The sequence below is a fragment of the Lissotriton vulgaris genome, chromosome 8 (genome assembly GCF_964263255.1).
Source record: "Lissotriton vulgaris chromosome 8, aLisVul1.2, whole genome shotgun sequence".
Classification (NCBI taxonomy): Eukaryota; Metazoa; Chordata; class Amphibia; order Caudata; family Salamandridae; genus Lissotriton; species Lissotriton vulgaris.
In genome coordinates this window covers 356,108,725-356,131,487 of record NC_141696.1, presented here as the reverse complement: position 1 = coordinate 356,131,487, position 22,763 = coordinate 356,108,725, and the positions used below count along the sequence as shown (strand labels likewise).

Sequence of the window (22,763 nt, the reverse complement as noted above, 5' to 3'; positions counted from 1 at the left end):
TCCATCTGCTGCGCGACCTTCTCCGGCCCAACGATTGATTGGCGCGCCTCGACCCGAAGGACGCCTACCTTACGATTCTCATTTTTCCGCCTCACAGGCGGTTCCTTCAATTTGTCTGGCGGGACAAAGTGTACAAGTTCACGACCTTACCTTTCGGCCTGTCCTCTACCCCTTGGTGCTTCACCAAGGTCCTGCGGCCGGTGATCGAGCGTCTGCGGGCGTCTGATATGCATCTGATTGTCTACATGGACGACATCCTGTTGATGGCACAGTGTCCCCGTGTCTTGTCACGGGAGTAGCAGACAGTGGTCGATCTCCTTCAGAGCTTGGGCTTTGTGGTCAACGAGGCGAGATCCACGCAAGTGCCAGCTCAGAAGGTGGTGTTTTTGTGGTTTGTAAAGGACTCCGTGGAGTCTACCCTCAGCCTGCCTTCTCGGAAGATGACCAAGATCCGCCATGAACTTCAGCCGACACCAGAGAGGAACTCCAGTGGTGGCTGTCCAACATGAAAGCCTGTAACGGGCGGGCCATATTCGGTTCCACGCCCGATTTGGTTATCTAATCCAACGCCAGCAAATCCGGTTGGGGCGGGTGGTGTGGAGATTTACCTACCAGAGGTGTGTAGTCTCCGCAGGAGCGACAACTGCATATCAATTGTCTGGAGCTCTTAGCGCGCTCCTTTGCGATCCAGTGTTGGACCAAGGAGTCGGTCCGCTCTTGTGTGCTCCTCAAGATGGACGTGTTGGCTGTCCGGTACATCAATCATCTCAGGGGCACTCTGTTGCGGGCTCTGGCGGCAAACTTCTGGCAGTATTACCTGGACCCTCAGGTCTCAGTTACGGCGGAGTATCTCCTGGGCCTGGACAATCAGGTGGCGGATTTTCATTCATGACACGAGTCAGTGGAAGCTTCACCCGGGGAAGGGGGGGGGGGGGGGGGGGGGGGGGGTTGCAGACCTTCTGAGCATCTGGGGTCCATTCTCGGCGGATCTCTTTGCCTCACGTCTGTACTTTCAGCTTCCCCGGTTCTTCAGTTGGAGGCCGGATCAGATAGCGGCGGCCACGGACTCATTCCTTCAGGATTGGAAGGAAGAGACGGGGTACGGGTCCGTCGTCAAGGAGCGGACATAGTCCTGATATTGCCCATATGGGGGTCTCAAGTCTGGTTTCTGGTTCTTCTGGAACTTTCTTGGGATTTTCCAATCCCACTCCCCCGCTTTCCGAGTCTTCTGCTCAGTCCGGACGGAGTTCCCCATCCTCTTATCACGCAGGGATCTCTGCATCTGATGGCGTGGCGGATTACACGATTGCCGGTTGGGTCCGCTAGGTGATGCAGGAGGCCGGTATCAATTTGAGTATATTTAGTGCCCATTCAGCCCGCTAGGACATGGCCTCGAAAGCTTTTGCCCTGGAAGCTCGTCTGGAGGACATTCTGAATGCTGCAGATTGATCTTCCAATTCCACCTTTAAACGGTTTTATTTCAAACCGGTGCTAGATATGGCACGTTTGGTGGTCAGTAAGCTTTAAACGAGCATAATCCTCGCCTCTGGTCCTGACATAGAATGAAAAATTTCCTAGCTAACGTAACGGAAAGTTTCAATTCTATTAAGGACTCGGAGGCGAGGATTATCCCACCCAGGGTACCTGTTTAAGGTTCTTTCCAGCCCTCGTAATAGGGTAAGAAAATGATTTTCTCCTTAAAATGATCCCTTGGTGTTTTGTGCTCATGAGCTGTGACCTAGTGTTCATATGCTGTGCCTTTGTGCTTAGACACAGTGTTTTCTCTCCTTCACAGGGTTAACCCTTAGCTATAGCTGTCGCTTAAATTATGCTTTGCTTCTACAGGCGACTCCGGCAAACAGGACTCTGAATGATCTTGCATATGCTGGCTTCGAGCGAAAGAGGGAGAGTAGAGAGGGACAGAGGACTACATACTCATGGGAGCCTCGTGATTGGTGCATTGGAAGTGGACTATCTGCCCATGGACACTCTATTGTTTGTCTGTTATTCCCTATGATTCTTAGGAATCTTGGTTTTGTTTAACTTTGAATGGCTGCTGTGAATAAAGTGTAGAAAGTAATGCATAATCCTCGCCTCTGAGTTCTTAACCCCTTCGATGCTTATGACGGAACGGGTCCCGTCATCAGCGTCGGTTGGGCTGTGCTGATGACGGAACCGTTCCGTCATGACCACACCCGTTTTTCGAATCTTCAGCCCAGCGGAAAAATTGGAAAAATTTGCGCTGCGCTGAAGAGGTTAATGGAATTGAAACTTTCCGTTACATTAGCTAGGAAATTTTTCATTCATCTGGAATAATAAAGTGCATAGGGTATTTATGGTTAAATGCTGCAAATCATAACAGGGGTGGGGTGGTTAAGCAAACCAGACCGGATTGAAGGTGAAAACTGATGGCGGGGATGTGGGATGAAAACATACAGTGGGGGGAAAACGAACAACAGGGGAAACGGCTGGGGGGAGGGGAGGAAATAGTAAATGGACGACAGGATATGGTGGGGACATCGTACAGCACAAGGCCAAAACTTTTAATCTTTTTATTTAAGCGTGAACAGCCAGCAGGAAGCAGGTGGTGTGACCAGTAAGAAGCAAGGAAAATAGAGTGAAGTGGAAAACCAACCAATAGTAAGTTTTGCTAAGTGATGAGCAAGCCTGAAGCCCAATTTTAAGCTTTTTATTTTTTTGTAACAATAGTAATCACTGACAGTATATCAATCTGCAGGCAAAATCTAAAAAGGAGCAGTAAAGGAAACCAAAGCTATGGAAGATGTAAGATGCAGCACCATGAGCAGTTTCCCAATGGATTAGCTTCTTGGAGGAGGGACAATAACAGCAAACAATCACACAGTCAAAAAGTGGCAATGGCACTACAGAAAGACATTTCAGACTACATAGGTATCTATCTGTCTGTCTGTCTCAGAGAATCCAAATCCTCAATCTGCATGCAATTTTAAAGACAATGCATACAAGGTCAAGCGAAGGTGGTGTCAAAAACCTGCAATATTGAAAGCAATATCTGGGACCTCTTATGTCTGTTAGGGGGGTTGCAATGAAAGAAGCTCATATTTCCCCATGTTGTGGACATGGCAAGAGCATCAAAGAATTTGGGTGGGATATTTTTACGCTTATTAAAGAGATTACCAACATACTGTTAGCATCAGAATCATTAAAATTACCACTTGGAGCAGTAGATAAAGAAGGTTTATATACTCTGTGTTTATCAATGAGTAAACTTATCTCACATCTTCTATTGGCAGCTAGACTATCCATACCAAAGTGGAAAGGTCCAGATCTTTCGCAGATTAGGCTATGGTGGACAAACGTTTACCACTTATATGCAAAGGAAAAAATAACAGTGACTATCAAAGATGAAATGGCCCGATTTGAGAGCATGTGGAACCTATTTCACATATATTGAAGAAGCAATCCTCACAGACCCGCTCTGATCCTCTAACACAACAGACCTTCCTTAACTTACTGTGGAGGAAGGAACAGAATTATTGGAAGTATAAAAAAAATAGTAAGAACTTTGTCAGGCCTAAAAGTCTTCACACCAATAAGAGTGTCCTCTCCTTTCGCACTTCACTAGGATCAAACTTTCCAAATTTAACAGAAAAGGAATGCTATTTCAATGTCTTGGGTTGTGAGGAGATGAATATACTATAAGTGGCTTTGGTATCTAACTCGTACACATATGTATGCCTTCGATTCAGATGTTACTTTATATACTTCTGGTTAATAAAACATTAAATAAAGCAGGTTAAAAAAAATGAAAAACTTTATGGCTGGTGAATAAAAGTAATAATGCAGAGCACACCACTGTCACAGATGAAAAGAATTGAAAGTACAAGATAAAACACTATGTCTGGAGCCTTAAAGGAAAAGTTGCTTACCTTCAGTAACACCTTATCTGGTAGGGAAGTGATATAGTGGCAGATTCCTTACCTTTGCATTTCCCAGGCCTGAGGCTGGTGTCCGGAAGACTTTTGCTTGAGCAATACACTTGTGCATCGTTAGGTGGTAGCAGTCGGCTCCGTGTGACGTCATCAGCATCTTATGCAGCATGCTGACGTCCGTTACTTTTTACAACAGGAACACAGAGCCATGAATTGCACACACATTGGTGTGTTTAGAACTAGGGCCCTAAAAGTGAACAGCCCTGACCGTAAAATCCTGTTGCAGTGTGGGGAGAATGGGTGGGTTGGTAAGGTCTTGTCTCTACCAGATAAGGTGTTACCGATGGTAAGTAAATTGCAGATCTCAGACATCTAGATGTAGATTCCTTACCTTTGAATAGATACCCAAGCAATATCATCCCCCGAGGAGGGACGGCGGACAAGGTTAGACCAGGAAGTCCTGCAGGATAGAGCGGCCAAAAAAAGCTGTCCCTTTGGACTAGACTGTCCGGGCAGTAGTGTTTGATAAACGGGTGCAGGGATGCCCACGTTGCTGTCTGACAAATGTCGAGGACTGGAACTCCAACTTATCTGGGAAGATGTTGGGTAAGGAGGATTGGATGATAGAGCCTGGAATTTGCTCACAATCCTGACAGAAGTTATTGCCACTAACAAGGCTGTTTTGATGGTAAACAGACAGAGGGGGCAGTTGTGCAGAGGTTCGAGCGGAGCACACATAATGAAGATGAGAACTAAATTAAGGTCCCACTGAGGCATGATGAATGGGGCAGGTGGAAACATATGTACAAGCTCCTTAAGAAACCTAATTATAATAGGGGATTTAAATAAAGAGGGTTGGTCTGGCAACCTCGAGAAGGCAGACAAGACTAAAAGGTACCTTTTAAGAGTGCCCAGAGCAGAGCCATGCTGGAAAAGGGTCAAAACAAACAATAAGATTTGAGAGAGGAAAGCAGAATGAGGATCAGTAGATCTTTCTGTACAATATTTTACAAATTTGTTCCACTGGCAGGTTTATACGGTCTTAGTAGGGGAACGCCTGGCTGCTAAAATAACTTTACAGACTTTGGGAGGAAGGTCAAAAGCTATCAACCGATGCTGCTCAATCTCCACGCAAAAAGGCGTAGCATTGACAGGTTTGGGTGGAGGACCTTCCCCTGCTGCTTTGACAGAAGATTCTCCTGAAGGGATAGCCTGATCAGAGGATCAATGCTCACCTGGAGAAGCTCAGGATACCAGACTCTCTGTGCCCAGTCGGAGCCAAGAGAATGACTTGGGTCTGGTCTCTCCTGAACTTCTTGAGCACTCTGGGAAGGAGCGGTATGGGCAGAAAGGCGTATAGACGGCATGAGCTCCACTCGAGATTAAATGAGTCTCTAAGTGACTGCCACCTTGGAAACTTCAACGAGCGAAACTACAGACATTGCGCATTTTCAGCAGAAGCAAATCGATCTAACCAAGGCTCTCCCCCACTGCTGCAAGAGACCTTGCGCCACCTCCGGATGGAAGCTAGTCTTCAACAGCCAGTCGTCGAGATAGGAGAAGACTGACACCCCTGATCTGCGCAGATGAGCTGCACCCACTGCCATCGCATTGGTGAACACCTATGGGGCACTGGTAAGGACAAATGGGAGTACTTTGAACTGGAAGTGCTTGTGGCCTACTGTGAACCACAGGTAACGCCAATGAGCAGGCAGAAGGTGAATATGAAAATACATGATGAAACTTTCCCAATAGCTCTCCCTTGAAACATCCGTCTTATCCCTTCCTTCAGGAAAGCTGCTGTTTTGTATATATTTTGAATTTTGTTCTCCTGTTTTAATGGTTTTTACCTTGTTCAAATACTGCTGCTAATTTTTTTAAACACTGTTTTAAATAATATCATAAATTGTCTTTTTATGCTGAGGTCTTTTATGATTTTTCTAAAAATCGAAATAAAGACTTTGAATTGAAAATATGTATCCTGCAAGACCAACGCCACCATCCAGTCTCCGGGGTCTAGATTAGACCAGACCTGAGCCAGAGTGAGCATCTTGAACTTTTCCTTTTTGAGGAAGTAGTTGAGGGCTCGCAGATCTACGATAGGTCACTGTCCTTTTTCAGAAGCAGAAAGTAGCGGGAATAGCAACTACAGCCTACTTCTGGTACCAGAACCCTCTCTATGGCTCCCTTGGCCAAGTGAGTCCTGACTTTCCCCTGAAGCAAGTTTAAGTGGCCCTCTGTAACCTGATCATAAGTTGGAGGCATGGACATGGAGGGGGGGGGGGGGGGGGGGCAGTCTTGAAGAGGAGAGAGTAGCCCCTTCAGACTATCTGAAGAACCCACCCGTCCGATGGGATGTTTTGCTAGTGGTAGAGGTGATGTCTGATCCAGCCACAAACTGACCGCCCATGCGCTTGAAGGGGCGAACTTGGAAAGTTTGTAGGCGGCAGGGGGAGGAGTGGATTGACCCGACCTCTGGCCAGAGCCGCGATCACGGTTGCGCAGAGGCTGCTGAACTTGCACAGATGTGTGGCTGGGATATGGCTAGCGTGCTGAAAACCCGTTCCGTAGCCGCAAAAGGCAGACAGGGGTCAGGTGGCCACTGAGTGGCCCAAGGGCTTGGCCATAGCCCATGAATTATAAAAGCGATCCAGGGCCACGTCTGCCTTGTTTCCAAAGAGACGGGTCCCACGGTTGCGCAGAGGCTGCTGAACATGCTGACTTGTGGCTGGGATATGGCTAGCGTGGCTGAAAACCCCTTCCGTAGCCGCAAAAGGCAGACAGGGGTCAGGTGGCCACTGAGCGGCCCAAGGGCTTGGCCATAGCCTGTGAATTATAAAAGCGACCCAAGGCCATGTATGCCTTGTTTGCAAAGAGACTTCTCCCATCAAAGAGCATGTCCATTAAGGAAGCCGGGACATCCCCATCTCGAACAGGCGTTATCCCCCAGCACATCACTGACGTCACACGCTAACTGTTCATAAAAGAGCAGAAATGGATTTTCAAGCTCAAATGTGACACTGAAGGCTTGAACGATGATATTCCGTGGGTGATGATCTGATTTCTTGTCGTTAGAACATGTTGTCTACTGCCACGGGCATGGATCGGGCGATCTATGACTGTTTCATACATTGACTGACATTTTGTACATACTAACTCCTTCTGTACATTAGATAGGATGTCATTCGCTAAATATGACGTACATCATACACCTAATTGTCGGCCGACAATCGATAGTACCAGCAAGTCCAATTGGAGTTACACATTCCTGAGCTGACATATTGACCAGACTGGGAAAACCATAACATGATAGACCTGGATGTTATCCTATGTTGTCACCTCTGCTCAGGGTTTACATCAACTGTGATCTTTTAGAACTAGGATCCACTTTACATCCAGCTGGGTGCCATACCGCTGTTTACAGCACTGACAGATCAGTAATGCTTGTGCACTATGTGGTGTTTTCCTAACATCCCTCGATCTATACTAGACTGCGGGTGGACACCTAAGGGTACGCAGTACTCTATCTCAATTACTCAGAGTCTGCTCTCACAGACCAAACAGTGCACTATTTGGTGCACTCCGTGTGATGACACCCGGAGTACCTATGTTCAAGGGGGCCGGTGATGTAGGCAGGGGACTATACATAAATATCCTATTTTATCTCCAGTCTCCACCTAAGCTATCTGTGCTCAGGTGCCTCGCTATACATCAAATGTTGATACAGGTATTTCCTCGCCATAGCTAGATATGCATTCTATGGCATGCGCCTTGACTTCAGGGCTATATAACCTTGTCCTAGGGGGCCAAAACCTGATGGCATGCGCTGTAGGCCCCTTCCCACTCGATATTGCATTGTTTTCAATGTGCTTTGTCAACCCTTTGGAGCGTCTTGTTAGAATACGCTAACAACCGATCACGTAGGTGCGTTAAAACAGTGCAAGCCTGAGTGGACATGCGTGACTATATGCCTGGACCTTAACTCCCGTTTGGGTCCACTGGCACATGCGACCGGCAACCCTTTTGTAACACTTTATTAATATGCGGGTCTTTGTATGCATGCAAGATCATTTAGAGGACACTAACGGGGGAGCATTTGGAACTATCGGGTGCACTCCCGTCATTGGTAACCTCTTTTAGGTCCGCGTGATCGCATTGCGCATTTGCGGATTCATGCAAAATCCGATTGGATATTCCAGATAGACATGTGCAGTGTCAAGCAATTTGAGCAGCTCCCTTTCAGGTCCGTTAGGCATAAGTAATGAACCACAAACTGAGGCTACCTTTTTAGGTTTCCGTGAGCACTTTGCGCTTCTGCGGATTTATTCAAAATCTGATTTGATAGTCCAGGTAGACATGCGCAGTGTAAATCAACTTGAGTAGCTCCCTTTCAGGTCCGGCAGACATACGTAATGAGTTATAAACTTCAGCGGGTGCGCACACTCCTTTTTATGGTCCTCCAATGAGATCGTGAGGAAACAGGAAACATGGTGTGAGTTTCCGGTTGTTGGCGGGCTCCTCTCTGGTCCGCACAGACTTAATTGGTCGACCGGGGTCAGGATATATAAAGATGCCTTCCTGTTCCATCCGGTACCTCCCCCTCAGCTTAGGAATAGCCTGGGGTACCGACGGACAGGTATGGCGGCGATGCGCTATGATAGTTTCTTTGGGATCCTCTCTTCTCCGGCGGCCTACTTTGAGTTACACATCTTTCCTACGGGCCACTGATGAGCGGATCTTTTCAATACTGGGCGCTTTATTGGAATCCTTTGCACTGGGGGAGGAGCTCGCTGCATTTCAGTTATTTTAAACTGCGAGGGCTTTGCCTTTACATAATATGTCTGGGATAAATACCATATACTAATACCATTATATATTGTACAGGTAAAATTATACGCCTTTTTACATAGACTCATGAAATAAGAACCTAGTGAGTTGAAGCCTAACATAATACATCCAAGTCCACCAAGTATATTTCGTGACAAACACTAGATTTCTCATTGGATGAATCAGGGTCTGCTACAGACTGCATTCTTATTTGCTATTTACAGTACCAAGGTTAATTGAGAATGTGAAAATAATGGAGGGATAATGTATTGTCCTATGCCATGTATTTTCATCTCACAGAGCGGGGCCTCATCGCCTGAGCGAGTGCCAGGAGAGGGGAGGTCTGATCCCAAGACTTTTTGGGTGAGTTCAGATGAGATACCATATATGTATCCAGCTATATTTACTAATTTTGAGATTATGAATGAAGATTTACAGAACACTTTACGGCATATATATACATTATACATACATATATAGATATATATATAGATATATATAGATATATATATATATATATATATATATATATATATATATATATATATATATATATATATATATATATATATATTTAGGATTTTTTTCAATGTTAAATCTCAAAATTCTATTTGGAATAACTTTGGCGCCGGTTGACCAATCTGCCTGAAAATTTCCTCAAAATGGCCTCGTCGAGCTCCGGTCCTTCCCTGAAAGTTTGGGGGGGATGTGTCAAGCGGGGGCCGAGATAAAAGGGGGGTCCCAAAACGCATTTTCCCCATGTTAATTTCCATAGGGCGGTCGACCTCACTTTTAGCCCGAACGGCTGAATGGATTTACACCAAATTTGGCAAAATTGTAGGGACTGGTAGCCCGATGTGCCTTTGCTATGTCTCAAGATATGTGCTCCAGTGGATTTTGAGTAATTTAGGTTAAAAAAAATATATATATCTATGACAGCGCCCCGGTACGCGCTCCGGGGAGCGCACCGGGCGCGCCACGCGACTTGTGCGCTGAAAGTTGATTTGTTCTTGGTTGTCTGTAAACATTCGAAACAGTCCAGAGCGGCCGCCATCTTGTGTCTCTGTAGGATGGAGACACAAGAGGTGGCCAAAACAAAGGGGTAATTGACCATAAGGGGGCAGAGTAGACCCTCCCTGACCCCCTAGGTTTGATGTGGGGGCTTTAAAAGGGCCCCGCGGGGCAATTTTTTTTTTTTTTTTTCGATTTTTGCGTGGGGAGCGCCCGGTACGCGCACCGGGGAGCGCACCGGGAAGCGCACAACAGAGAAAAAAGAATGCCAGAGTTTAAAAAATGTTGGTAATATTTTATAAATGGGAGGTAGTTCTGAAAAGAACTTTTTTTTTATTCTTTTTGTTGTTTTATATTTTTTTATTTTTTTTCTGAACATTTTTTTATTTTTTTTGTGTTTTTGAACAATTTTATATTTTTGGGGTTTTTTTTGAGGGAACAAACAAAAAACAGGGAATTGGAAATGGCTCAACAGGAGCAAAAAAAAAGAAAAGAATTACTGTTTTCTTTCCTTGCTGCATTTGTGGTTGTCTATAGCAGTATTTATTAAGGTGACGCTAAGTTCACCATAGCATAAAGTTTTGCCACACAAAATGCAAAGAAATTTGACCTTGCCAAATTTTGGTTGAATATTTGGCACCATTTGCCGTTCTTCTGGTCCAGAAAGTGAGGGTACTTAAGAGGAAGTGCTGGCCACAGGGGGTGGGTTGTGACAAAGTTCCCGGACTTCAGCCTGGGCCAAATTATTGGGATGCCACCTTTCCATGTGGCGGATCATGGTATAGTTACCAAAAGAATATTTCTTGGAGGGATTGCCCCTGGAGAGAACTTTGTCACAGATGAGACAGGTGACTTTGGGGGCGTTCACCTTTTTTTGGTCATCTGGAAAAGAAAAAAATGGCCAAATGAAGTGCACTTTGACGTGCCTTTGTCTTGGTTCTTCTGGGAGGTAGACCCTTTGATGTTGATCCTCCTCCTCTTCTTCCTCCTCTTCTTCTTGTCCTCCAAGAAACTGTGGTGGTGGACCTTCTTTTCTGGGTGGTGGGGGTGGTGGTGGGGATGCAACAGCTGCAGCAAGTGATGCCATTCTTTCCTCCAAAATAGCTCTTGCTTGCTCAATGAAGAAAGTAAGAATGAGGAAAAAAGGAGGGGGCTTTCATTATTTGGAGAAAAAAATGAAGAGAACCAATGAAAAGTGTTATTTTCAAGTCACATGACCCGATGCGCTTACGTTACGCGCTCCGGCGCGCTTACGTTACGCGCTCTGGGCCGCGCCGCGCTTCCCGGTGCGTTTACGCAACGCGTCAAAAGACGCATCACGCGGCTACGCGATACGTCACGCTTACGTGACGAGTCACGATGTTTTTGATCGCGACATTGGCGCTAACGGGACACTTCCCTGTTCGCGCACCGGGGCGCTTCAAAATAGTACGCTTTACGGGGCGCTCACCAGGGCGCGCACCGGAAGCGCTCCAAGACAAAAAAAAAAAAAAAAATTTTAAATGAAAAATTGTAAGGACTGATAGCTATGTCTCAAGATATATGCTCCAGTTGATTTTAAGAAAATTTACTATTAAAAAATATACATTGGCCTATATTTGGGCTTTAGATATGTTAGAGCCCAAATGTAGCCCAATGTAGCCCAAATATGGCCATCAGAGACAAAAAAATACAAATTTAGCCCAAATATCAGCCAGATGTAGCGCAACTATAGCCCAATGGTAGTATGCACCAGAGTGTTCTAAAGAACAACTAGAGCGGTAACAGTCTTACTTATAAAGTTAGGAATTAGCATAAAAAAAAACCTTTGAAATTCACTGAAAAAACCATAGGTTTCACACCAGTTATAGTTAGGAATTAGCATTTAAAAAACCTATTAAATTCACTGAAAAACCATAGGTTTCACACCAGTTATAGTTAGCTGGAAATTTTACTGACATAAAACCATTGAAATTCCCACGTTATAGTTAATTGGACTCACTATAACTTGCGCGCATGCAATGCAATGCTGATGATGTCACATATTACATCACTCATGACATGGTCAGTGACATCACTCATGACATCACTGATGACACCATCCTTGTGACAGACTGACAGACCTCCTTTCAGTGTAATGTAACCCTTGAAACACATATTCAAAAATAGAAACTAAAATTTTTTTTAAAATGGAGATACCATACAAGTTACAACAACCAATTCAGTAATTCCACCATCTATATACACATCCTCTCATTCAGCAACAGTTCTATATAGTCACTCATACATATACTCACTCATCATATGTAGTGATACACATATACATCCTGTTACACACCGACAGTCATCCAAAAGTTACTCGCACACATACTCACACATGCAAATAAACTATTGAACATCCATTTATTTGCATATACAACTATACACACACTAGCACATTACTTCTAAGGAAACTTACACATACTTACTCTCTTAAACAATCACTTATAGAAACACATACTTATTTAAACAGGAACTCTTTCAATCTATCACTCTCACATATACTCACTTATATACATCAATGCTCACATATACTAGATTAAAACATATGTAGCTACTCATAAAGACACTAGTGAGGCAGGCATTCACTCACTAACACACACATATACACACTCATCCACCCATGCAGTCCTGCACATATGCTGTCTTCAAAACACATACAAACAGTGAGTCAGTCACCAACCCATGCAGCCACTTATACATAAAGTGAAACACTGATACATATATTTAAATATTTAAAAATTACTTGCTAATATATGTATTCACTAAGATACACTTTATACGCCAGTTAACCAATCAATATTTTATTAAAAAAACATCCATTTACACACTTATTTAAACATTTATTCTTCCATCGACCTTTACAAATACATATATAAAACATATTTATTTTTCAGAAAGACACACATTCACTGGATGGTGTCATGAGTGATGTCACTGACCAGGTCATGAGTGATGTAATATGTGACGTCATCAGCAGTGCATTGCAGGCGCGCAAGTTATAGTGAGTCCAACTAACTATAACGTGGGAATTTCAATGGTTTTATGTCAGTAAAATTTCCAGCTAACTATAACTGGTGTGAAACCTATGGTTTTTTGAGTGAATATATATATATATATATATATATATATATATATATATATATATATATATATATATATATATATATATATATATATATATATATACATATACATATATATATATATATGTTTATTCTTCAGGAAAGAATCCATTTCCAGAGACATTACTCCTACACTTTGGAATTTGATACATGGTAGGACATATTTGGTTTACTTTTTTCACTTTTCTTACTCTGCCGTAGTGTACAAATTTGGTCCTGAAGAAAGCCATTGGTCCACCTACTGACCTGATCGTGGCTGAAACATGTCGACCTCCTTAATCATCAGATGATAGTTACCATTTTTTCATACTATCAACACAATGTTTTTAATCTTGACATTATGATTACCCCATAATACAATTGTTTTTGGCGTCATAATCGTTAATCTGATCTTCACACTTATGATTTATTTTCACATTTAATCACTGCAAATTATTTTTTAGCACCACTGAATTCAAATTCATGGCCTTTTTTTTTTCATCACTGGTGGATCTACACTAGGACATCTCACGATAATATCAAGTGAGACACCTAATAGATACCAGTTTTTCACAAAATCCCAGATGATGATGCTCCGCCATTAGGTGGGCTGATGGATTTCTTTCCATTCCTTGTATAGTAACACATTCAGCTGTTACAACACACGTTGTGCCACTACTTATCCATCTTTAGCTGTATGTCACCAGACCAGTAGTACCCATTTATGTTATTGACATCCCCAGAAAAGCCAGACATTCTCAGTCAGGCGTGGCGTCGAACAGCCACCGTCGATTACTTCACTCTGCCCAGCGAGTCGGTCTTGTCAAGCTCACAACGAATTTTCCCGTCAGACTGCTTGGGAGAGAATGGCCCGGTCCTCCCCCAGGACCTATGGCAGCACTTGTGCAACCGCTTCCCACAAGGAATAGGAGTAACGACCCAACAAGGAATCGCTGTGCGGGGGTATGGAAGGGTACATGCCTTGTTAGGTAGAGGCGTGGACCACCAAGCTCTTGGGGGTAGGGTGGTTGGCAAGTAATTTTGGGTCGCCCAGTGCAGGGAGATGCAGCGGGCTATTGTCCTATTCACAGGAGCCCCTGTTGGGCTTGAACCAGGTTCCCAGAAGGATATCAGTCAAGGCCTCGTTGAACAGGAGGGGTTCCGAGGAGGAGACACTCCTCTGCAGGACCTGTTAAGATGCTAGTCTTGACTTTCACCAAAGGGAGCTGAAGGTCCAGGACCTCAGCTGCTCTTCTCACCAACACAGCATATGGAGCTTCCTCCTCCGTAGCCACCATATGGAGAGAAAGCAGACCAGAATCTGGAGAGGTATCCAGTCCACTTGCCTCACCCAGTTCCTCATACCAGTCCATTTGATGCTCAGGCTGGTCTTGTAAATTGTTCAACAACCCCTCAAAATCTACCCCCACTCCTAGCCCTTCAAAATAAAGCTGAGGAACTGACCTAGGAACCAGGGGTGCTGTCGGAGCCAGAATCGATATCAGTAGATGCCGGTCCAGTTCCAGGTCGTCCAAGATGAGAATGGGGCTGTTGCCGCTAGGGGTGGTGCCAGGGGCCTCTGGAGTCTCTGTGCGGGGACGGCACTGGGGAAGGTTGCAGTGGCACAAATAGTGCCGGTCCAACCCAACACTGGATCCACTTGGCGGTGTGGGGGGCATCAGCACCGGAGCCGCTGGGGCGGAACCCGATGGATCCCCCTCGGAGTCTCTGGGGGGCTCAAAGGTGCACCGGGAAGGTCAGGTCACCCAAATATGAGGCACATGGTGTCATAAAATATTTTCTGTTGGACGAGGGTCGCTCCGGCTCCGGGAAAGCAAGAAAGTGAAAGCCGATCCAGGCACATAAGGCCTAGAGCGTGGAGACTCCTCCGTCACATCGGCCAATGGATGGGAAAAAGTTGAAGAATGTTTCAACTTCTTGTGTTTCTTATGCCTCTTACATGATCAATCCGGGCACTGCTCCCGGAGTCCAAAGTCGTCCCCCTTCCACTCTGAGTGGGAGGATGAGGACTTAGGATTCCCGGAGCAGTGCCCGGACCTTCCTCTCGACCGGGACCGAGAACGAGACCACCGGGGTGAATACTGTGGTGCTGAGTGCCGGGCTGCAAGCAGCTTTAGGAACCGTTCCCTCAAAGCTTTTGGAGCCCTAGCCCTGCAGTCTGAGCACGACTGAGTCGTGGTCACGCTCCAGGCACCAGAGACAAATCAAGTGCGGATCAGTCACCAACATGGTGCGATGGCAGACACCACACGGTTTGAGTCCAGAAGTCTTCTTTGACATGCTGGAAAAGCTACACACCAAAAATTGTCTACAAAAACGTCGAAAAAGCCTATCAAAATGTGACAACAGGTAGTTCCCTTCACAGATCGTTGCTAGCTGGCGCGGAAAGAAAAGAACCGACGTCAGCACACCGAGGTGGCACCTATATAGTTGACATGGAGGATGATGTCACTCGGAGCCGACCCATGCCACCTTCCTGCACACAAGGGTATTGCTCAAGCAAAAGTCTTCTGGAAACAGTCTGCCGCCTCGGAAATTCACAGGTATGGAATCTGCAGCTAGATGCCTCTATCATAATATAGCCTGTTGGACTTGGCCTTTCCCCCGAAATTTTTCGCTTTTGAACCCCTTGACTAGGATGTAGTAAACCTGTATAGGCCATGTGTGGTAAGAGTTGCCCTGTTTGAAAATTGTAATGTCACGAAATGGTGTGCAGGAAATGTTCCCCCATTTTAGAAATGCACCTGACTGAAATGTTCTGTATTTAAAATGGATGCCATGGCCATGGGTTTTGCCACCTGACTGCCATAGGTCAGCGGCCCAGATATTATTACCCAGCCACCCCTAGCTTTTGGAGGGAAAGCCTGGCACCCAGGGTGCTCAACCCCTCCCCTTGAGCCAGTTTAGGCCAGCTCTGCAAACATTCTAGAAGGTTCTGGCACTGCCTGGGAGGAGGGTATAAGTAAGGCGGTGTGCCACCAGAGAGTCAGACAGAGCTGGGACAGGAACGTGAGGGGACCTGCTGCGAGGTGTTACCGCCACAGGGGCCTGTGAGCTGGGCCCTGCACCCCTCAAAACCCCCCCTCTACTTTCCCCTGGGCCCCAGAAGGAGGACCCCCACCCAGGTCGCTGACGCCGTTTAGACCTGGAACCGCGCCAGCACTGCGTGGAAGAAGCGCCCAGGAGGCGAGAAGAGGGACTGTCTACCCCCTCTTGTGAAGCGATGGCCCTTTGGAAGTGCTGGGTCGTGAGGAGCTGCCCGGGGAGGATTGTGCCCCCGAGGGACTGTGGCGTGTTAAGGCACTGTGCCCTATGACTGTTGTGGCTGAAGTGCTGCGAGGCCCCGAAGCGCTGCGAAGCCCTGAGCACTGCGAGTTGCGAGGTGCTAACCTGCCACCGGAAGCGCTGTGCCTGGAAGAGCTGAGAGCTGGGTGAGCAGAGGGAGAGGAGCGGTGCGCTGTGAATAGCGCAGTTTGCTGAGGAGAAGAGCGCCGTGTGGCCTGAAGGGACTGTGAGGGGAAGAGAGCTGGAGGAGCCTACCCTCGTTTTGGCGCGCTTGGGCGAATAAAAATAATTAATTAAAAAGGGAGCCTACCCTTACTGCCGCCGAGGAGACTGTGGCGCTGCCTGAAGATTGCGCCTTGTTGCCGCCGATCTCACCGCCGCCGCCCGGCGCTACGTTTGAGGGACCCCCCCACTGCTGTGGCATCGTCGCGGCGGCCCCCGGTGTCAGTAGAGGGCCGCCGGAGTGAGGTGAGGGCCGCGCTAGGCCCTGAAGCCGTCAGGGCCCGCATCACGTGACGGCGGCGACCGGCCGAGTCATCAGCCCGCCCCCGCCAATGCCGCGCACGGATTGGCCCGCGCAGCCGTGCCCCCAGAAAGGCTGTGCAGGGATTGGCTGCCGGCCGGGCAGCCAGAGGAAGGGAAGCCGAGCCTAAGCCCCGGGTCCCCGTGGGGTAGGGGGAGCCCGGGTGAAGACGGAGATAGGAGGCGCTGGGGCTGGGTCCCCTGTGCCCCCCGAGGGAGCCACGGTGAGAGCGACCAGAGCGGGAGCCCACCCCGCCGGTCTGTGCTCCGTGGACTGGGGCCGGTGCCGGGAAGATGCCCTGCTGAGTGAGGCGGGGCCGGGGCCTGTCGGTGTCTGTCCTGCCGCCGGACCTGAGGAGAACGGAGGCGGCTGCCTGAAGCCGCCGGAGAAAGCGGAGACAGCCCCCCCCCCCCGCGAGCTGCCAGAGGGGCAGCCAGGAAAAGCGACCCGACAGCGTTGCGGGGCTCCCGGGAGGTCGAGGGAGCCCCGTGTGAGGTGGGAGGAAAGCCAGGTGAGCTTCCCCCACGTGGGCCAGGTCACCGCGTTCGCACCCTGTGGCCTCCCCGAGGCCGTTTTTAACACCCGGGCCCCCTGTGAGGAAGAGGGGCCCGGATGAAGCACGTGTGCCCCGCCGGTCTGCACCAGAGGAGAGCCTCTCCAGAGGACGCCTGCAGTACCTACCGAGCTCCGCAGGAGCCATCGAGAGGAGCCCGGTGAGTGGGGCCTGCGTTAAACTGTGTGGGGGGGTAGAGAGGGCAACGGGACACAGGGTCGGTGTCCGCCCCCCTCTCCTTTGTTGACTGATAGGGGCCCAAGTGCCCAGAACCAGGGTAAAGGCCGCTAGTGACTGCAGGGGAATTAGTTAACCCCAAGATGCCAGTTAGGCCCCTCTGAACTGCCTAATGAAATGTACATTTTTACCTGTTGCCTGATGTTCCCTGAAATGTTTAGGCCTGACAACCAATCTATATGTTTATGCCCCAAGGAGGGTTCCCCCTAAGTTGGGGTTCATAGGCCTAGAGTCAGGCCCATGGTAAATGCATAAATGCCCCCAAGTTCAATGTGATTTGGGCCTAGTGTTCATGTGACTGCTATCTGCATGACCTCCATGAGTTAGGGCCGAGCTTTATGTTAATGCTGGGGTGATGCTTAGGCAGATGGTTTCGCTCTGATGCCTAGTATTAATGCTTGATGGGGAGTTTTGTATGCTGTTGTATACTCCCTGATGTCTTATACTAGTGGTCCTGCCCCTATGCTGGTCTGACGTGCCATTCCAGGCCCCTGGTTGCATCCAAGGTTAATGAGCAAGCCTTGTTGCTTTATTACAGGTGCTCCTGTCTGTTATCATGTGCTGAGATGCCATGAAGTTCTTCCTTTACAGGGGTCGGGTTGGAGTTATAGTGCACGGTGTGTAGTTATGCTGATGTTGTATTTCGCAATTACAACCTACCACTAAAGATGAGAGCCTGAGTTGGCCCCGCCATATTGACCCCAGGTTTAATGTCAATTTAATAACATTCTTCTTTATTTCAGCCATGGACTTATGGACTCAGCCCTTACTTCAAATGTAAATAATCCCCCCCTGATACACTTGGCTCTGGTGCCAGTTGGCGCCGTGTTGTGATACCACTGTTTATGCATTTTTGCCTTGCAGGTTGGAGATATACTAAACTACTTACTAATTTTCCAACGCAAGCTGGTGTCCTGCCTCTTTTGTGGTGTGTCGTCTGTGAGTACTGCGTGAGTGCTTCACATGTCCTCCGAAGTTTGGCCTGCCCGCTTGGTTCCGTGTTACCCCCCTGGAGATTTGGTTACCCCATTTCTTAAATAGCCTTTTGGATTTAGCCCGTTAAAAAAAGAAAGAGCAGCCCAAACCCCAACCTTCTAGGCACAGATACTTGAAATGAAAAAGGAAACATGTAGAGTATATATTTAAAACTTGATATGGCTGTGCATACGGGCTGCACAAGCAACTGCTTTTGAGTAAAAAAAATTCAAGCCTTTATCAAGCAGCTTGACTCCACCGCAAGCAGCTGAAGGATTCTAACAAATGAGGCATGTGAAGGGACCAGACAGAAGTATAATGGAAATAAAGGCGGTTGTTGGGAGGAGTCATTTATATGCCTTTCAATTCTGTATTTTAATGACATAATGACTTAAATCTTTGCTTTCAGTTATGCTCTGACAATTATTTGGGGAAACTGTTCTTCAGGGAGTTTTTATAACTATTGCAATATCCAATTTCTAAGAAGCAAACACTAAATTTAGAGCATTAGCACAAAGAAAAGGTATACATTTATGCATAAACATTCTCTGCACTGGTGTAAATGTATAACGTTTAGTTCTTTACCACACCACCCAACAGTATGCATGAAGCGTTCTGAGGATTACTTGGAATGTCATGACAGCTGTTGTTTCCCCAGTCGAGAGGTATATGCAGGGTTCACATTGGGAAAATACAACCTGATGTGCAAATACACATAGTTTTCTATTTCTCCAATGGGAAACACAGTCCTGGTTAGATCCTCCTCCCCTCCGCCCCTCCTTTGTAAGAGTTTCATTTCCCTTCCCACCCTGAATGGAAACTATTACAGCCATTTTGCTAAATGTCAAATGGTTTCAATGGTAGAAAGGTGTCGAGAGGAGTTTGTGAATGCCAACAAACTGTCTGATTTTGGGGAGTTCACAAAATGCGGTCGAGGCATACAAAGTCATAGGACTTTTAAAAAAAAATGTACACCCCTATCAAGCATCCATCACTAGATTCCTGAAAGACGTCAATAGAGCAGATTACTGAAGAACATGAGTTATTTATCATTTCACCTACTCAATTAGGATAAAAGTGTCCTAATGTTCTGGCATACCAACCAAGTCAGATGTATTATTCTGCATTCCAGGGTGTGATTTAGGAGTAGTCAGCAGCAGGTGATATAAAGCAGGTACGGTAAACAGCACAAAAGTAGTGTAGTACTTTGTCTAGACCTCTAGGCAAGGTGCAGAAAGCTGCCCTTCGTAAGTGAGTTCGGTTTTGACACATGTGGTTTGTCCTAGGAGAGTAGGAGTTTGTCTTGCAAAAGTAACGATTAAGCGCCTCAAAATCTAAAGGAATACCCCGCAATCTTTAAATCTTAAGCAGATGTATGAAGAAGATACTGACTTTTGTTTTTAAGGAGTATTTTTAGTTACAGCTACTTGTTTTTGTTTAAAGAAAGAGTTTACTTTCAGCTCTTTCCACCGTTCTGAAATATTCAAATATTCATGTTATTTTAGAAGGCAATTACAGTTAATGCATGCAATATTCAGAATAAATATGAAATGGTAACAATGTCTTAAACTAATTAAATTAAATGGAACTTCATTTTTAGTGGGATACAAATATATTTGTTAAATCCCAAGGAGCCCTGTTGAGAACGTACAATTTTATATTTAAGACTGACAAGAAAAAACGGAGGATTGCTGGATTTATATTGCTAGGATATGTAAACAAAACTGTGACATGGTTTCACAAAAATTGATGGGAACAAAATTAGAGAAAAACAAAAAAAGTTATTCTTCACCTCCTGCCACCAGTCCAGATTCTCCCAACTGAATTGCAACTCCAAAACCTCCAAGTTTTACAGGTGCAGAATTTTCCTTCGAGGCAAGCAGCACACAGTGCGGCTAGACAAAAAGAAGAAAAATTACAGAATGAAAAAACTACTTTTCATAAATACATACATTACAGGTTGTTCAACAAAGGAAAGCATTGGTGTCTTATAAGTTAAAGTAAAATGAGAACTAATCACCGTTTTTTTCAAGCAGACCAGAAAAGTTGTGAAAACAGTTTCACATTTCTAAAAACGTTCTCAAAATTGTAACAGAAATGGTACCAAGACCCAACTCTAGATGTATGAAGATTTTGTAGTCACAATTAGCACTACATCATTTCCATGAACATTCTTAACAGAGCACAAATGTCTGATGACCAAAAGCTTGAAAAAATACCAAACCCAAGAAAGAAACCCAGATCCGGTATAGTAAGAAAATGCACACACTTCTTCCAATTTATGGAAATTGTGAAAACAAAGAACAAAGGAAATTTAAAAACAAACGAAGGGAAAGGTTGGCATAAGTTTGTTTTCCATGTCTACAGCAATAGAAAGGAACGAAATACAGTGAATCAACAAAGCCAAAAGAAAAAAGAAAACAAAGAAAAACAAAAAACCGGTGACATCAAGGTTTTCTACCAACAAGGGTCAAATCAGTCTGTCTGTTAAATGACAATGAGTGAAAAATATGAGGAAACATTCAAAGGGGCTGTCTTGCCTCAAAAGCACTGTGCCTGGCACAGTTTAGTAACAGCGCATGCCCGTTACACTGATTGGCACAAACCCTTTTGTTATGAAAGACAGCTGCAGGTCAAATAGGCCCACTTACATTTTCTAAAGAAAAGTGGGCTTTAACTGTTTCTTCCTTCTTGAGTTGATAATGCGAGTACCAATTTAGTGAGGCAAGAAACGCACACCCTGATAATTTTTAGGTCAAGCCTACTAGAGATAGCATGTGCTGTCCGTAGCGAGGCATACTGTGGCTTGCCAAGAACATTGAGGGATTTGGTGCCCATCCATTGCTTACCAATAGTTGGCTTACTTTGTCACTACCATTCGCCTGCTTCTTTTTCATGTCAGTTTGTCAGTCTTACAGTTGCCCGTCCGATGGAGCACTTCCTCTTTACAATCTCTATGACTGGCTAGCATCGCTGCTTCCTTTTCAAGCACTACTTTTTTCTTTTGTGTGGAATACTCTTAGGGTGCATATTTTTTCAAGCTGTCTCCCTCCTGTATGTTTCCCTCCCAGCACTCCATATTGCTGGACTGCTTCTCCCAACCTCTCCCCCTCTAGCGCTCACCCATGTGCTTCTCCCCATTGCTTCCCCACATCCCAGGCATCAATGTTACTTTTCCTCAACCCCGGTGTTGTTTAAGTTCCCATCCTCCTCCTTTTGTTTCCAGGTACATTACAGCCCTGCCCTTCTGTTGGTTTCACCCACTCTCCTGTGTTGGTTTGACATTTCCCTCATACTCCCAGTGTAGCTTTGCCCACCCACACTCCATCATGTTGCTTCACAGTTCCCCCTACCCTACAATTAGTTGCACCACACCCTCGATCAGACCACTCAAAAAAAAATGCTTTTGTGCATTGTATTTGCGTTTTAGATACTAATCCAACTCGAACAGGTAACGAAATCAAGAGATCTGGGTTAAACCCATTTTTCTTTTGCTCAATGCGTCAACCCAGTTTGTAACTTTTCCACCAGAACAAAGCTACACTTGACTGAAGAGCTCCAATCAGGGCGAACTCGGTCTTGGGTGGCTTGTGTTCCAGCGCAAGGACAACCTGGCCTGGCAGTTCGAGCTGGCCTGCTCTTTTTGGAGCAGGGTCAAGATTGATTTGTATGTGTCTGGGTCCAACCTGAGGTGGCAAGGTGGGCGAAAGAAAGACAGTGTGAAATGTTAACCAGAGCATTTGCCAGTGGTTAGACATATCACAAGCATTCCACCTATCACGTTTTTGTGCGTTTGTTCTATTAACCATTGTGATTCCGTTAACCAGTAAAATCATGAGTTACTGGTGTGGCTGCTTGCCAAAACCACATGCATCATAGGAGCTGTAAGTCCAACATCATACATGTGCAACTGCTGGAGAATCAGAAATCGACTACATCGCTGAAGAAGCAGAATCTCCCATGCAGTAAAAACTCCATTCGGGGAAGGTTTGCAGAGAGCCACACAATTCCGGTCCGATATAGCAAGAATTCAGTAATTATATTTTATAGCAACTTTTTCTACAGTTCGAGGTGCAACATCAAGAGGAAGGAAATGTATTTGAAGGGAGTGTGATGGAGGGAAGATATGACAACGTGCACACCTTGGAGAAGAAACAAAACAGACCTTTGAATGACACATGCGTTATGACAGCCAAAAGGCTCCTTTAAAGTCGAATTTGGAAAGTTACAGAAAAAAAGTCTGGAAAGCGGCAACGGCTGAGCTCATGTGCTCCCTTCTCGCTGACACAACTGATTCG

At 45.9% G+C, this 22,763-nt stretch overlaps 1 protein-coding gene across 10 annotated transcripts in view; it reads right to left on the bottom strand.

Annotated features, from left to right (window-relative positions):
• CASK (calcium/calmodulin dependent serine protein kinase) overlaps positions 1-22,763 on the bottom strand; it is a 1,261,401-nt gene that overhangs the window by 771,188 nt on the left and 467,450 nt on the right. For all 10 annotated transcript variants that reach the window (XM_086934112.1, XM_086934115.1, XM_086934119.1 and 7 more), the window contains exon 6: positions 20,258-20,360. In XM_086934112.1, coding sequence (XP_086790238.1) covers positions 20,258-20,360 — 103 coding nt within the window. The remainder of the gene's footprint in view (positions 1-20,257; positions 20,361-22,763) is intronic.